A 16180-nucleotide genomic window follows, 5' to 3' on the forward strand; every position below is an offset into this window, starting at 1 on the left:
GCCTTACAACTCCTAAGGCCCTTTGGGTAATCTGTTTGTGACCTGTGATCCTAATCTTACAGGGCTCTGGGGCTGCGGTGGGGAATATAATACTGCGCTGCCTCAAACATTCCCTGACAAAGCATTACCTGCACCAACAACTTGCCAAGGGAAGAAGTTTCTCCTAACATCCATCCTGATTCTTTCACACAATTTTAAATTGATGACCCCAAGTCACTGACTCCTTAACCAGAGAAAATAGGGTTTCCTAAACAATCTACCTTCCAGCAATCGTCTTCTCCCTGTGGCTGAAGAGCTCCTCCCAGAGTCGGAATGCGGATTTCGTCCACTAAGCGGTACAATGGACATGATCTTCACCGCGCAACAACTACAGGAGAAATGCAGGGAACAGCACCAACCCTTGTACATGGCCTTCTTTGACCTCACAAAGGCCTTTGACACTGTCAACCATGAGGGATTATGGAGCTTCTTCCTCCGTTTCAGCTGCCCTCAAAAGTTTGTCATCATCCTCCACCTGCTCCATGATGACATGCAAGCTGTGATCTGACCAACGGATCCACCACAGACACAAGCCACACCCGGAACGGGATCAAGCAAGGCTGTGTCATCGCACCAACGCTCTTCTCGATCTTCCTTGCTGCAATGCTTCATCTCATCCTCAACAAGCTTTCCACTGGAGTGGAACTAAATGATAGAACTAATGGGAATCTGTTCAACCTTCGCCGTCTCCAGACGAGATTCAAGGTTGTCCCATCCTCTGTCATTGAACTACAGTACGCAGACGACCCTTGTCATCGTCATCACTTTCACTGAGGCGTACAAAAGCATGGGCCTTACACTAAACATCCGTAATCCAAAAGTCCTCCACCAACCTGACCCCGCCACACAGCACTGCTCTCCGGTCATCAAAATCCACGGCAAGACCTTGGACAACGTGGACCATTTTCCATACCTCGGGAGCGTACTGTCAAACAAAGGCAGACATCGATGACGAGATCCAACACCGCCTCTAGTGCGCCAAAGCAGCCTTTGGTTGCCTGAGGAAAAGAATGTTTGAAGATCGGGACCTCAAATCTGGCACCAAACTTATGGTCTACAGGGCAGTAGTGATACCCGCCCTTCTATATGGCTCAGAGACGTGGACTACATACAGCAGACATCTCAAAATGCTGGAGAATTATCCCAGCACTGCCTCCGCAAGATCCTGCAAATCCACTGGGAGGACAGATGCACCGTCAGTGTTCGCGCTCAGGCCAACATCCCCAGCATCGAAGCACTGACCACACTCGACGAGCTCCATTGGGTAGGCCACATCATCCGCATGCCCAACACGAGACTCTCAAAGCAAGCGCTCTACTCGGAGCTTCGTCACGGCAAGCGAGCCCCAGGTGGGCAGAGAAACGCTTCAAGGAGACCCTCAAAGCCTCCTTGATAAAGTACAACATCCCCATCGGCACCTGGGAATCCCTGGCCCAAGACCGCCCAAAGTGGAGGAAGAGCACCTCGAGTCTCATTGTGGAGAGCAAGGAGAAACCAAGCATAGACAGCGGAAGGAGCGGCGTCAACCCAGGCTCCCCATCCCCTCCTTTGCCCCACCTGTGATAGAGATTGTAGGTCCCACATTGGACTCTTCAGCCACCTGAGAACTCACTTTTAGAGTGGAAGCAAGTCATGCTCGACTCCGAGGGACTGCCTATGATGATGATGACTGTCATAATTTCCAAAAACTCCATTAAATCTCCTCTTTGCCTTCTCTGTTTCAGTGGCAATAGTCCCAGTCTCTCTTATTCTGGGCACAGCACCATACGCAAGATTACATAAACTAGGCATGTATTTCCTGGAATATATAAGGTTAAAGGGTGATTTGATTGAGGATTTTAGGATTTTGAAAGGAGTTGATAGGAGAGAAACTTTTTCCGCTGGTGATGGAGTCTTGGCCAAAGGGACATAACCTTAAAATCAGCGACAGGCCATTCAGGAAAGAAGTTAGGAAACACTTCTTCACGCAAAGGGTGGGAGAAGTGTGGAACTCTCCCATGAAAAGCAGTAGATGCTAGCTCAATTACTTTTAAATCTGAGATTGATAAGATTTTTGCCAGTCAAGGGTATAAAAGGATATGGAGTCAAGGCAAGTGAATAGAGTTAGGATTCAGATCAGCCATGATCCCACTAAATGGCAGAGCAGGCTTGAGGGGCTGAGTGACTTACTCCTGCTCTCATGTCCCTCTTCAAAACAGTTTCCTATCCCTGGCTTTATTCTGGTGAATCTACGCAGTACACACTATCGCAGTAATGTCCTTTCTATAATGGGGTGTTCATATCTTTACAGAGTTTAGCATGACAGACACAGAAATATAAAAGTTTTTGTGCATTTTCTCTGGAGGTGGGGGTTGGGACATAATGTGGATTTTTTCCCCATTATTTTGCTTTCTGCAGTCTCCTTGAGCTACCGAGCCTAATTGCCCAAAGGGGATGCATTGGGAGTGCCGGCTCCACGTTATACAGTCAGATCTTAACTACGACTCCCAGTAACAAGCTGCTCTATAGTTTTCCCTGCATCTCAGTTGCCTTTTCAGTGCTTGATCCCAATCAGGAGGAATCAAAAATTGGAAAATTCAGTGCTCAGCTATTACTGGAAGTTACAGTCTAAGATGCTCTTGGTTAGGGCTGAAGGGGAAGCCAATCGACACAGAACATTATGGAGCCCATTGCTGCGGAGGTGGCTCTTTGTGGAGGCACGCCTTGAACATGTTGTCCTCGAACCTGGCAGTAGAAAGTCAGAATGTATTTGCTTTATGGGTTCTTGCTTAAGAATTCATAGCAACACAATGCTATTAAGAACTGGTTGGTTTATAAACAAAAGTTTATCAATCACACGACACATTACAGTTCACCCACTAGGCTCACAACTGCATACCTCATCGTGGCTGACCTAGTCCCAGCCGACTGGGTTTTATTGAGTCTTGTGAACATCATGTGACTGGCTAAGCCACTCACAATGCAACAGTTCTACAAATCTGTGAGCATTCTCACAGGTGCAGACATTACAAAGGTGAATAATATGAGACTGATGAAACTTCCAGTATCTAGTCTACAACAAAACCTTGAGTAACTTTCTTAGGGAAGACAAGTAATACAGAGGAGGAGTTAACCACAGTCCTGTGTCCAATATTAAGTTAAAACTGTGCTTTTGTACAAGTACAAGGCATCGTGGCAACACCCTCGCTCCAAACATTGGCACCTGTTCGGCTATGTCATCGTCCGAGCCAGGGAGCGCATCACCCGTGCCATGACAGGAGCCGACGACTGTTGGACGGACCACCGTCTAATCCGATCCATCATCGACATCAACATAGCCCAAAAGCGGCAAGGACAGCAGAAGCAGTGCCACAAAAAAATCAATGCCGGGGCACTCAAAGACCCAGCTAAGAGAGCCCTATACAGCCAGTGCCTCACTGCTAACCTGGCGACCCTTGATGACCCTGAGATGCATAATGCCCACAGCACTTGGTCTGCCCTCCAGATCACCATAACCAATGCCTGTGAAGAGCCGCTCGGTCACTTAACCAGGAAACACCAGGACTGGTTTAATGAGAATGACCAGGAGAAAATCCAAGAGCTAATAAATCGCAAGCGCAGGGCATTTCTCAATCTAAATCAACAACCCAACTCGGGAGCAGCAAGGCAGCATTACAGATGACTTAAGGCCGAGGTCCAACAAAAAACTGGGGACCTAAAGAACAGATGGTGGATGGATACAGCAGCTGGCTGACAGCCATGATGTGCGAGGATTCTTCACCGTAGTCAAGGCCACCGACAGCTCAAACAAGGCCTCACCCCACTGCTGGCCAAGAATGGAGAAACACTCATCAAGGACACCGAGGCAGTCAGGGGCCGCTGGAAGGAGCACTTCGAAGATCTCCTCAATCGAGGCTCTGCCTTTGACTCGAGTGTCCTCGACTCCATCCTGCAGCATGCTACCCGTCACCATCTCAGTAAAACCCCAGCCCTGCAAGAGGTAGAAAAAGCCGTAAGACAGCTTAAGAACAAGGCTACGGGAGCGGATGAAATCCCCGCTGAGGCACTGAAGTATGGCGGAGAGGCACGATTGGCACGAATGCATGATCTCATCTCCCTCATCTGGAGGGAGAAGAGCATGCCAGGAGTTCTGAGAGATGCAGTGATCGTGATCATCTTTAAAAAATGGGACAAGTCCGACTGCGGCAACTACAGAGGAACCTCCCTGTTATCAGCCACTGGGAAAGTCATCGCTAGAGTCCTCCTCAACTGTCTTCTCCGTATGGCTGAGGAGCTACTCACAGAGTCACAGTGCGGATTTCATCCCTTACGGATCACAACGAACATGATTTTTACAGCGCGACAGCTGCAAGAAAAATGTAGGGAACAGCACCAGGCCTTGCACATGGCCGCCTTCGACCTTACTACGGCCTTTGACATTGTCAACCGTGAGGGTCTATGGAGCGTCCTCCTCCGTTTCAGATGTCCCCAAATGTTCGTCACTATCCTCCACCTGCTCCACGACAACATGTAGGCTGTGATCCTTACCAACGGATCCATTGCAGACCCAATCCATGTCCGGACCAGAGTCAAGCAGGGCTGCGTCATCGGGCCAACCCTCTTCTCAATCTTCCTCGCTGCCATGCTCCACCTCACAGTCAACAAGCTCCCCGCTGGAGTGGAACTAAACTACAGAACCGGTGGGAACCTGTTCAACCTTCATCATCTCCAGGCCAGGTCCAAGACCACCCCAACCTCTGTCGTTGAGCTACAGTATGTGGACGGGCCTGCATCTGCGCACATACAGAAGCTGAACTCCAAGTCATAGTCAACGTATTCACTGAGGCATACGAAAGCATGGGCCTTACACTAAACATCCGTAAGAGAAAGGTCCTCCGCCAATCTGTCCTCGCCACACAACACTGCCCCCCCAGTCATCAAGATCCACGGCGCAGCCCTGGACAACGTGGACCATTTCCCATACCTCGGGAGCCTCTCATCAACAAGAGCAGACACTGACGATGAGATTCTACATCGCCTACAGTGCAGCCTTAGGCCGCCTGAGGAAAAGAGTGTTAGAAAACCAGATCCTCAAATCTGCCACCAAGCTCACGGCTGTAGTAATACCCACCCTCCTGTATAGCTCAGAGATATGGACCACGTATAGTAGACACCTCAAGTCGCTGCAGAAATACCACCAACAATGTCTCCGCAAGATCCTGCACATCCCCTGGGAGGACAGACGCACCAACGTTAGCGTCCTCGACCAGGCCAACATCCCCAGCATTGAAGCACTGATCACACTTGATCAGCTCCGCTGAGCAGGCCACATTGCTCGCATGCCAGACACGAGACTCGCAAAGCAAGCGCTCTACTCGGAACTCCTTCACAGCAAACGAGCCAAAGGTGGGCAGAGGAAACGTTACAAGGAGACCCTCAAAGCCCCCCTGATGAAGTGCAACACCCCCACTGACACCTGGGAGTTCCTTGGCAAAGAACACCCTAAGTGGAGGAAGTGCATCTGGGAGGGCGCTGAACACCACGAGTCTCATCACCGAGAGCATGCAGAAATCAAGCGCAGGCAGCAGAAAGAGCGTGCGGCAAACCAGTCCCACCCACCCTTTCCCTCAGCGACTATCTGTCCCACCTGTGACAGGGACTGTGATCCTCGTATTGGACTGTTCAGTCATCTAAGGACTCATTTTTAGAGTGGAAGCAAGTCTTCCTCGATTCCGAGGGACTGCCTATGATAATGATAACTGTGCTCATGATGCTTTTGAATTTCTGTTCACTTTTTCTACTTAACTATGTGTAAGCAACATAGAGGCCTAGAAATTTGTCTTGGGAGGTGGCACAAAACGGGCAGTATCGGATCGGCTGTCCATTATAAGTGGCGCCTGGTAATCAGATCTACTACAGTCAATAGAATTGAATATCAGGTGCTGCGTATAGCGGACGGCCAATCAGATACCACCCGTTTTGCACCATCGCCTAAGACGAATTTCTAGCCCAAATGCTATTACTGAAAAATAGTAAGCTGATGGAATAGATTTATTGTAGGTCTGTGAGCAAGTCATTGCTTGCAATTATGTTGCCCAACAAAAGCTGGTGAGTAACCCTATACCAAGGACATGTATATGAGCAGAATACATTTGACCCGTACATGACTAAACACTGTTCCTTCCGTATTGATTTGCCTTTTTCATATATAAAATTTAAATATATATTAAAAATATCTTCAACATCACGTGAGCAATAGGTGTACTTTTCAACTGTACAACGTCTACCAATTTGACACCATTTTCTACTCTACCTTTATTCTGGGGGGTGAATTATTTTTTTTGATGAAAAGCAAATTCTACAAGCTCTTATTCAAATTACAGCTTGACAAATTGCTGGATTAATTTCACTTCCAAACCCTACATATTACAGACTCTCCAAGGAGACCAACTCCAACAGAGCACTGACCTACAAGTAATCCCTTGTGAAAGTTTTGTTTGTGAGGCCAAAATAAGGTTAACACGAGCACTAATTGCAAACAGGAAAATCATCTGCAGCAACAGTTTTTTCAGATAAAATTGCTGCTGTTGAAACATTTCCCACTAAGAATAATGGGTTCATTACCCAGCACTAAATTATATAGACACCAGTATCAATTTTCATATCCAGAAATATTAACAAGGTTAGTTTACTCCTTTATCCAAACATGGTTAATATATGGCTACATGCTCTTTATTTCAATTTCACACAATGAAACTGTTACCAGACATTCCCAAGAACCAAATTTTTCTCATATCTCACAAGTTCCACTTCTGTCAGCAGAAGAGCTCAGACCTCAAGAATTACTTTTGCTGCTCCATTTGGGTTTTGTAATGAGAAGGTTTGACAGCATTTGTACTACTTGCTGCTGTCGACGGTTGATCAAAATGTTCGGATTGTTGGCAAGGTTGCACAAAAACCCAGCAAGGTTTGAACTGCGCTATGGTCTCAAAAATTAATTTACACTGAAATTCAGATCTGGTTTCAAATAATGGGAATCAAAATTGCCATCAGCTGCACAAACACAAGATTTTACACATACTTAAACCCAAGTGTAAGCTTGTGATGTCCAAGAATAATGTTCCCATTGATCAGTTCATTTTAGTGAGAGGGCTTTAACCATGATGTAACAAAATCCTTCAAGGTGCTCAGTGACATCAAAGAAGTCAATCACATAGCAGCCGACCCAAAGAGATGTGTTGGCAACTTTTGTTTTGCGTCGGATGAAAATATTCACTCGATAATGATAGACTGCACGCCAGCCTGGAAACACGCCAGAACATTAAAGGATTGGTGATGCTGGTGATGTGGCGCAGTTGGTCGAGAAGCTACAGCTGGACTGACGTCTGCTCTTCATCTCCACACCATCCAAGAGGGAAGAGATTCTGCAACTTTCCTAATGCTGTCTTAAAATGAGACCTATCGCCGAAAGGAATCAGACATCTCAAAACATGATTCAGCTGGTCCGAGATTTTGATGGTCCAGAAGTTTCCTTCTCTGCCAAATGTTAAAATTCACTTCTAGTAGTGTAACGAGGTCGAGAGAATCGGTCGGAATCCATTGCATTATATTACAGGGTACAAGTGATACTGAGTATTCAACACGCATCACTGGTAAACATTCTATTATAGCGGGGTTAGAGTTTGCAGCATGTGCTATAGGGCATGAACCACCTTGCTTCCAATTTCCTTCTCTCTGCAACTGTTTTGCTGAGCGACTGGTCAAAGAATTACATTCATGCACTACGACAAACTGTTTTCAAATGTATAGCACTTTTGATAAGGTCGGTCATACACAGTGATTTGAGAAGACTCTTAAAAGGTCAGCATCAAAGGATATGATAAAGCGCAAAAACACTATGACCAACTTCCCGATTGCTGCTTTTTGGAAAGACCTTATTTATTTTTGTACTTTTCCCCAAACAGATGCCAGTAACACTTAGCCCAGTTGCTAACCCACCCTCATCTGCTGGGAATTCATGGTTGGCACAGTTAGGCTCTTGGATGTATTATGGGAAGGGAGGGAACAATGTGATATAATCTAAGTCTGGATCGAAAAAAAATTGTGACAAAAGTGACAAGAGCTTTATAGAAAGGGGTGGAAAATGCTGTGATATTAGAAGACTTATTAAGCTTGAAACTAATCCTCTCACATTGGGATTTCCTCTTACCACTACGACAACAAATGCAGCTAACAAAACCATAAATATCCAATAAACAGTTTTTGTGCTATGACTGGGATTCCTGGGCCAGCTGCTTTATCACCTAGACAACAGACTGCACAGTCTGAACTCCTAATTCTCATCCCTTAACAATAATATGGCATAGATGTGACAGAAACCAAATGATTTTTCCAACACCCTCACGCCACAGCCTATTCTCCTAGCAACACAGCCACCAGTGAGGATATGGAAGTGCTTTCTTCTTCTGCAAGTGAGGGGGGCTTACAGTTAAATCCTATTAAAGTCTGATTCCATGAAACAAACAACAGCAACGTTCAATCTTGCCCCAGGAGACCTTGGCATTTTGTGGACTATTGTGATCCTCTTGGAACCTCAATGGATCATGCTGCCTACTCGTGATAAAATTAAGCGCAGCAACTTGTAAAAGCAACGTAACACATTTCAGACAGATAACATACTCACTCATGCTCATTGATATAAAGCTCCGCTAGTTCATGCCAGGCCTCTTGGTCGCCAACGAACCTGCAGATAAGAGAACAGGTATTTTTTAAACAAATACATGGGGGAAGGGGAGGGGGTATTAGAATTAGAATGCAAATTCCCTTTTAATTAAAAATGGTTTATCGCAGGGCATAGCTCAATCCCCTTGTAAAACACTCACTGTTCCAGATACTCATTCAGTTCCCTGATGGCTTCAGTGGTTTTCCCCAGAGCTTTGAGAATGGCAATCTTACGCTTCCGTGCTGCCTGTGGATTGACATTAATGGAGGATTATGGTCTCATAATTCCTCAAGTGTTTGTAAAGAAGGTAATTTGACTGTGCAAATTATTATCTCAATGCCAGAAAATTCCATTGCAGAGTGATTGCATGACTGGAGTTCATCAACATCCCCCTGTGAATTCGAAAACCTGCCTGTACAATCGCACTGCGCTTTGCTTCTGGTGCAAACAATACATGCATCATTTCATTTAGATAAATGATTTTACTGCTTTCAATAAGAGCAGAACAGCAGGGTTCCCCAAATCTGTACCCATCAGATGTTTACTGTCATTCATAGGATTTGTATCTTAGGGATAAATCGTAATGAAGGATTAAAGTACCCCACTGTGTTACCTCCTTGTCAGTTGAACAAACTTGCTGACAGCAGTTTGGATTGATTTTCTTTTACCATGCACGGTGCTTTACTTGATATGAAAAAACAGTAAATAGCATGCTATTTTACATCTATACCAACACACTTTCACTGAAGGCAGTGTCAGAAACCTAGCACAGTAACTCCAAATGAACACAATAATGTACAACATTTACAACAATGTTGAAAAATTATTAGGGGCTTACTAATGACGAATAAGAAAAGGCATTTGCCCAATGCAACACTAAGCTACGCAGACCAGAAGGTCTGAGATTCACTTCATGATCAGCAATGAGTTAGCCAATTTCAGATGGCGTGGCAACATCAGCAGCAAAAGTGGTCTCGATGCCCGTGGCTTTGTTGTGATGGTGGTGGCGGTGGTGGTTGGGAGGGGGGGGAAAAAGAGAGGAGAGTGTAGCTGGTGTTCCCTGTCGACCATTAACAATGCACATATGTAGACATAACTGGGTCTGCAATACCCTCCGTGGTCAAACTGGCTGCTGACAGTCACTGCCTTGGCTCACACAAGATGAATGACCATTTGGTCGAGATATCAGACAGCTACCAGAACTAATGGAACTAAACCCAAGGGTGAGTCAGAACCAATGGAATTAGACCCTAGGGTGAATCAGTACCCATGGAATTAGACCCTAGGGTGAATCAGCACCCATGGAATTAGACCCTGGGGTGAGTCAGTACCCATGGAATTAGACCCTGGGGTGAGTCAGTACCCATGGAATTAGACCTGGGGTGAATCAGCACCCATGGAACTACATCCTGGGGTGAATCAGTACCCATTGAACTAGACAGTAGGGTGAGTCAGTACCCATGGAATTAGACCCTGGGGTGAGTCAGTACCCATGGAATTAGACCCTAGGGTGAATCAGTACCCATGGAATTAGACCTGGGGTGAGTCAGTACCCATGGAATTAGACCCTGGGGTGAGTCAGTACCCATGTAATTAGACCTGGGGTGAGTCAGTACCCATGGAATTAGACCCTGGGGTGAGTCAGTACCCATGTAATTAGACCTGGGGTGAATCAGCATCCATGGAACTACACCCTGGGGTGAGTCAGTACCCATTGAACTAGACCCTAGGGTGAGTCAGCATTCACGGAACTATTCCCAGGGTGAGGCAGCATCGTATGGAGAAGGGGGAAGTATGGAGAAATAAAAGCTGCTCTTGATTAATTAGACTGAGCAGCGCTTGAAGGAGACGGAGAATCTATAGGAAATGTATACAATATTATATACAATAACATTTTCAAGTACTCTGACATCTTTAAAACTGCCAATTTTATTACTTGTGTGAAATCCTAAGATTCAGTGCCTCCTGCTGGGCCATTTCAGTGACTGAATGCAAGTTTCCAACGAATAGCCGAGTTTCTGGGCGTCCCAAACCTCTGGAGTGTCTCTCAGACCACATGAAAGCCCAAATCCCACAGTTTAACCACAGACCCGTTCCAGGACACACTGCTTGTTTGAAGTACTATGGGCCCAAGTTTCCACAAGATTTGCGCCTGATTTTTAGGAGCAACTGGTGGAGAACGGACTATCTTAGAAATCGCAATTCTCCACATTTTTTTTTCTGCAGTTCGAGTCAGTTAGAACAGTTTCACTTTTGAACAGAATTTTTTCTTCAAAAGGGGGCGTGTCCGGCCACTGACGCCTGATTTCAAAGTTTCCACAGTGAAAACGTACTCCAAACTAACTTAGAATGGAGCAAGTGAAGATTTTTGTAGAACTGAAAAAACCTTGTCTACACATTAAAAAATCAGGTGCAGGTTACAAATTAGGCGTCCAGAACGAGGTGGGGGGGGGGGGGGGGGGGAGGAGGGAAGTCATTAAATTCTATAATAAATCCTTATTTATACTTATACAAATAAATCCAACCTGAATAAAAATTTATAAGCAAAGAAAAGATTAAATAAACCATCTTCCTACCCGTGTGAAAGTGCTTCAGGCAGGGAGAATTGAGGCAGCTGTTTGTTCCCACGGGGGGGGGGGGGGAAGAGAGGAGGAAGCTGTTCGTTCCCGCGGGGGCGGCGGCCGTTTGTTCCCGCGGGGGGGGGGGGGAGGAGGAAGCCGTTCCCGACGGCGGGCGGGCGGGGGGTGGGAGGGAGGGAAACGACTGCCTCAACTTTCTGAGGCTTCCTGCAGCCTTCTCACTGCTGCAAGAAGCCGACGTGCTGATGGCAATGTGCTTTTATTAAAAAATGTTCAAAAATTAAACAGCTACAAAGAACTACAAAAATGGCTGCGTGCCAATGTTTCCTTCACACTGCGCGTGCGCGAACGCTCCAACGCACACGCGCAGGGTTGCCGGCAGGAAAAAAACTAATTTAAATGGTACCCGCCCCCTCCCACTTACAAAATCGGCGCGAGTGGTAGGCTCCGCCCCCTGGGCGCCGCGCCAAGCAGACATGGAGCTGCAGGGCACTCCAGAATCGCACGTTTTTTTTCCGGCGCGAAAAACAGGCGCCCAGCTCGGAGGGGCGGCCGTTTTTTATCGTGTGGAAACTTGGGCCCTATATTTCTGTATACATATTTTGAACATAAAGTATTCCACCCTGCCTAAACCCAAGGCTTTCCTTCCCCTTTTGTGTCTGAACAGAATCTATAGTACTGTACTTTGCACTTTTAGCTTATATTTGAAAAAACCTAATAAAACTTATTTAAATCAGTAATCCTTTCCCACACAGTTGGCATTTATAAGGTCAACCACATGCTCACTTTCTCCCCAACAATGGCCATCATGGCACCTTTCTGTGTTTAAAATTATCTTATATATTCTACAATAGAACTCTGAAGAATCCTAAGAGATGAAACAAGCATTGTCCATCATGACATTTAAATGACTTATGTAATAAAGCTGTTGTATGAGAAAAAGATTTGTAGGTTTCATTAAGTATTCTTAATATGTTGCTACTGCCTCGACAAATCAAACTTACACTTTCTTTGTCCTCAGGAATACAGACTTACTCAGACTGATAGAACCTGAATTGCCTTAATTGTGTCCTATCCTTCCATTAAACAAGTACGTTGCCAAGTTTATGCTCCAAGTGTGTTACATCTACACAAACTGCTGTTTCCTTAGCCACAGGTTTTCTGAACTGCACTTAGAAAAAATACTGAACAGATTTTCTATGTAAAACCTACATAAATGTTTTCATCTCCAAATAAGTGGCAACTCTAAACCTACAGTGTGGGGAACTGTTGCCTTAGATACAGGAAATGCAGGAACCACACTGAAATCTGATAGCTATGAACAACATTCTTAGAAAGTTCAGACACAAGTTATTTAAAAGGGCTCCACATAACAAAATTAAATTGTGCAAAATCCTTACTATTTAGCTCTTGGGATTTTTATGTTGAGACTCATTGCAGTGTCGTGGTGAATGGAATCTTTTCCATGCTCCCTTGTGTCAAACGTGGCTCAGTTGGTACCACTCTCGTCACTGAATCAGAAGGTTGTCGGTTCAAGTCCCACTTCAGGGACTTGAGCACAAAATCTAAGATGACACTCCCAGTGCAGTAACTGAGGGAGCGCTGCATTGTCGGAGATGCCGTCTTTCGGATGAGGCCCCCGTCTACTCTCTCAGTTGGACGTAAAAGATCCCACGGTACTATTTCAAAGAAGAGCAGAGGGAGTTCTCCCTGGTGTCCTGGGCAATATTTATCTCTCAATCGACATCACAAAAAACAGATCATGTGGTCATTATTGCTGTGCACAAATTGGCTGCTGTACGTCCTACATTAAAACAGTGACTACACTTCAAGGGTACTTAATTAGCTGTAAAGTGCTTTGGGATGTCCTGAGGTCGCGAAAGGCGCTATAGAAATGCAAGTCTTTATTTTAAATACGCTTGTTCCAACACATTGCAAGAAATATATATTTGTATTCTGAACTAACTACCTCATGCAGACAGCTACATTCCTAGTCACAACATTTCTGGACTCAATGAAAAACATTGAATAGACTTTTATATAGACAGAGACCATTATCCAATTGAAAGGATCAGAAAAAAAATACTTAGGCACTGGGAATGGACTAACAAATAAGGCAAGAAACAGTTGCGGAAGACTGTAATTCTGTAATGTTCGCAAATTATTTTCACAGCACACATAAAATGTTACAGAATACAGCTAATGCTACATTTCCAACTTCCATTAGACTGACTACGTCCATATAGAACGTCCATATATACCTCATTTAACAGCCTACTTGCTGAACTCTGAAGCACCTGCAATTACTGTTGTGTCTAGCTGCTCCTTCACTTGTGCCTTAAGGACAAGTCCCCACTAAACCTTCAGAGGTACAAACATGAAGGACAGCAATCTTTGAAATTCATCCTCAGTAATCATAAAGGTCTTAAACAGAGGTGTGTTTATTTTAATGTAATCATTTGTCCCACAAGCATTAATGTTTTTTGGCTTTCTAAGAAAAAAACTTTAAAAAATTCACTCGGGATGTGAGCGTCTCTGGCAAGGCCGGCATTTATTGCCCATCCCCAGGTGCCCTTGAGAAGGTGGTAGTGAGCCTTCTGCTTGCTGCGCAGAATCTTTTGACGATTGATTAAAAAACAGTATCTGCAAGCTGCTTACGGAAGACAGAACATGAAATACACACACACACCGTGAGCAACACGTTAGATCTGCTGGTCTACATACCAATAAGCTGCATCTAGTACATGCATTTGTCTGTTAAATTTCAGCCGTCACACTTCATTACAAATGCAAAACAATATTTTAGAGAGAGATAAAACCAGTCAACTAATGCTGGATGCTTGCTTCTGACCTGGAGCCTGAAACTAACAAGTGCTTCTCAATCTGCACAATGAAAGTCTGATGAGGCTGTTTTTCCTTGCCAATTAGATGTTGCGGCATTTAAGGGATACAGCTCCACCTTAGAGATAGGATAATGCACTGTGTCTTACATTGCTGTCCTTATAAAACTGTACCTGACTTACCATGCATAACGTCATGAAAGATTTATAGTTATCTACATATCCACACTAAAAGCTCTCTCCTGGCACTGCTCACGAGTAGTCTGGACGACAGATGTGACGTCTGGCTAGTTGCATGGTGTGTACCTATCAGGCCACTGCTCTAGTTAGACAAATTCAGGTGATTGCAGTTATTTAGGAACAAGTAAATGGCAGCTGAGGGTGACCAAAGGGCAGCTGAAACAACTTGCTAATTTCAGGCCCCAATGGCTGACTTCGTTTCCCATTTTTAAGATTTTTTTTCTTGCATCTATATCAAAATGTGACATTTGGCATGTGACAGATGCATACTGAACACATGCAGACAGACATACTCGGACACACACAAGATCATCTGTTCACGGTGATTCTCAGCTTCACACTGTTGTGCAAGTGGAGGAGATGATAAATATCCACTGAAAGATTTCAGAAATATGTTTATAAAAAGTTTTCCCCAGTGACAGTGAACAAAGTGTTAAACGATTGATCCCTGGAAAATAAATAGTATTTTCCTTACTCACTGCGGGTATATAAATCAATTAATCTGCTGCCTCTCTTATTGTAAATGTATCGCTGCATGTAAGTTCTTGATTATTTCTTTCATTCTTTCTAAGTAGAAGGACAAAGTCTTGCATTTCTAGAGCACTTTTCATGACCTCAGGACACCCTAAAGAGTTTTACAGCCAATAAAGTACTTTTTGAAGGGTAGTCACTCTTGTAATGTAGGAAATGCGGCGGCCTATTGCGCACAGTAAGGTTCCACAAACAGCAATGAGATAATGACTAAATAATCTGTTTTAGTGAGGTTGGTTGAGGGATAAATATTGGCCAGAACACAGAGGAGAACAACTTCCTTGCTCTTCTTTGAATTGTGCCATGGGATCATTTTATGTCCACCTGAGGGGGCAAATGGGGCCTCGGTTTAACATCTCATCCAAACGACGGCACCGCTGGTAGTATATCATCTCTCAGTACTGCTCTGGAGTTTTGTGCTCAACTCTCTGGAGTAGGACATAAATCCACTTTCTAACTCAGAAGCGAGAGTACTATCCACTATTTAACAATGACCCCCGACCTGTGAGAGAAGGTCGGGGTTATAACCAAGAGCTAGCCATTGCAGGGAGCAGCGCGAGCTGGTCTGAGAGTGCGATGGCTGGATTGACGTCACCATAATCCAGGTCGCCGATTGGAGCATGGGCAGGACCATCGGTGGGGTTGGGCCCAGGTGCAGGAGGAGAGGCGGCGAGCAGCAGAGGCATGATGGGGTCGGGGCCCCGGAGCGGCGCGGGGTCGGGGCCCCGGAGGGGCATGATGGCCCAGGAGTGGCGGGGTCGTGGCCCAGGAGTGGCAGTGTCAAAGAGTCGAGGAGAGGCGGTGTAGGAGTTGAGGAACGACAGGGCCGTGGCCTAGGAGCGGCTGTGTCAGAGACGAGGCGACACGAGGGACTGCCTAATACTATACTATAACAATGACCACACTTCAAAGAAGTAAGCTACTGATTGTGAAACTCTTTGGAATGCTGAGGATGTGGGATGTTATGTAAATGTTAAATTTCTCTCTAATCTGTATTCTTCCTTCATCATCAAATATATCTGCAAATACCACCTTCGTATTACAAAACTACACTGAAGATTTTTATTGATACCCTCCCTCCTAACGTGAATGCTGGCGCAATCCTTCCAGAACTTACTAATATACAAAATAGAAAAGAAGAAAAAACATCTGGTCCACTGAGTCTGTGCAGTCGCGACATGGTGCAACTGACACTGACTCCCAAAAGCCATCAAGCGTCAGGAACCAACAATGACGGGGTGACAACACTC

The 16180-nt window shown here is 45.2% G+C and overlaps 1 protein-coding gene across 1 annotated transcript in view; it reads right to left on the minus strand.

Moving 5' to 3' along the window:
- emc2 (ER membrane protein complex subunit 2) overlaps positions 1–16180 on the minus strand; it is a 133856-nt gene that overhangs the window by 51666 nt on the left and 66010 nt on the right. The window contains exons 6-7 of the mRNA XM_070889061.1: positions 8901–8986; positions 8702–8761 (exon numbers count right to left, since the gene is read on the minus strand). Of these exons, the coding sequence (XP_070745162.1) occupies positions 8702–8761; positions 8901–8986 (146 nt within the window). The remainder of the gene's footprint in view (positions 1–8701; positions 8762–8900; positions 8987–16180) is intronic.

The sequence above is a fragment of the Pristiophorus japonicus genome, chromosome 1, assembly GCF_044704955.1.
Source record: "Pristiophorus japonicus isolate sPriJap1 chromosome 1, sPriJap1.hap1, whole genome shotgun sequence".
Classification (NCBI taxonomy): Eukaryota; Metazoa; Chordata; class Chondrichthyes; family Pristiophoridae; genus Pristiophorus; species Pristiophorus japonicus.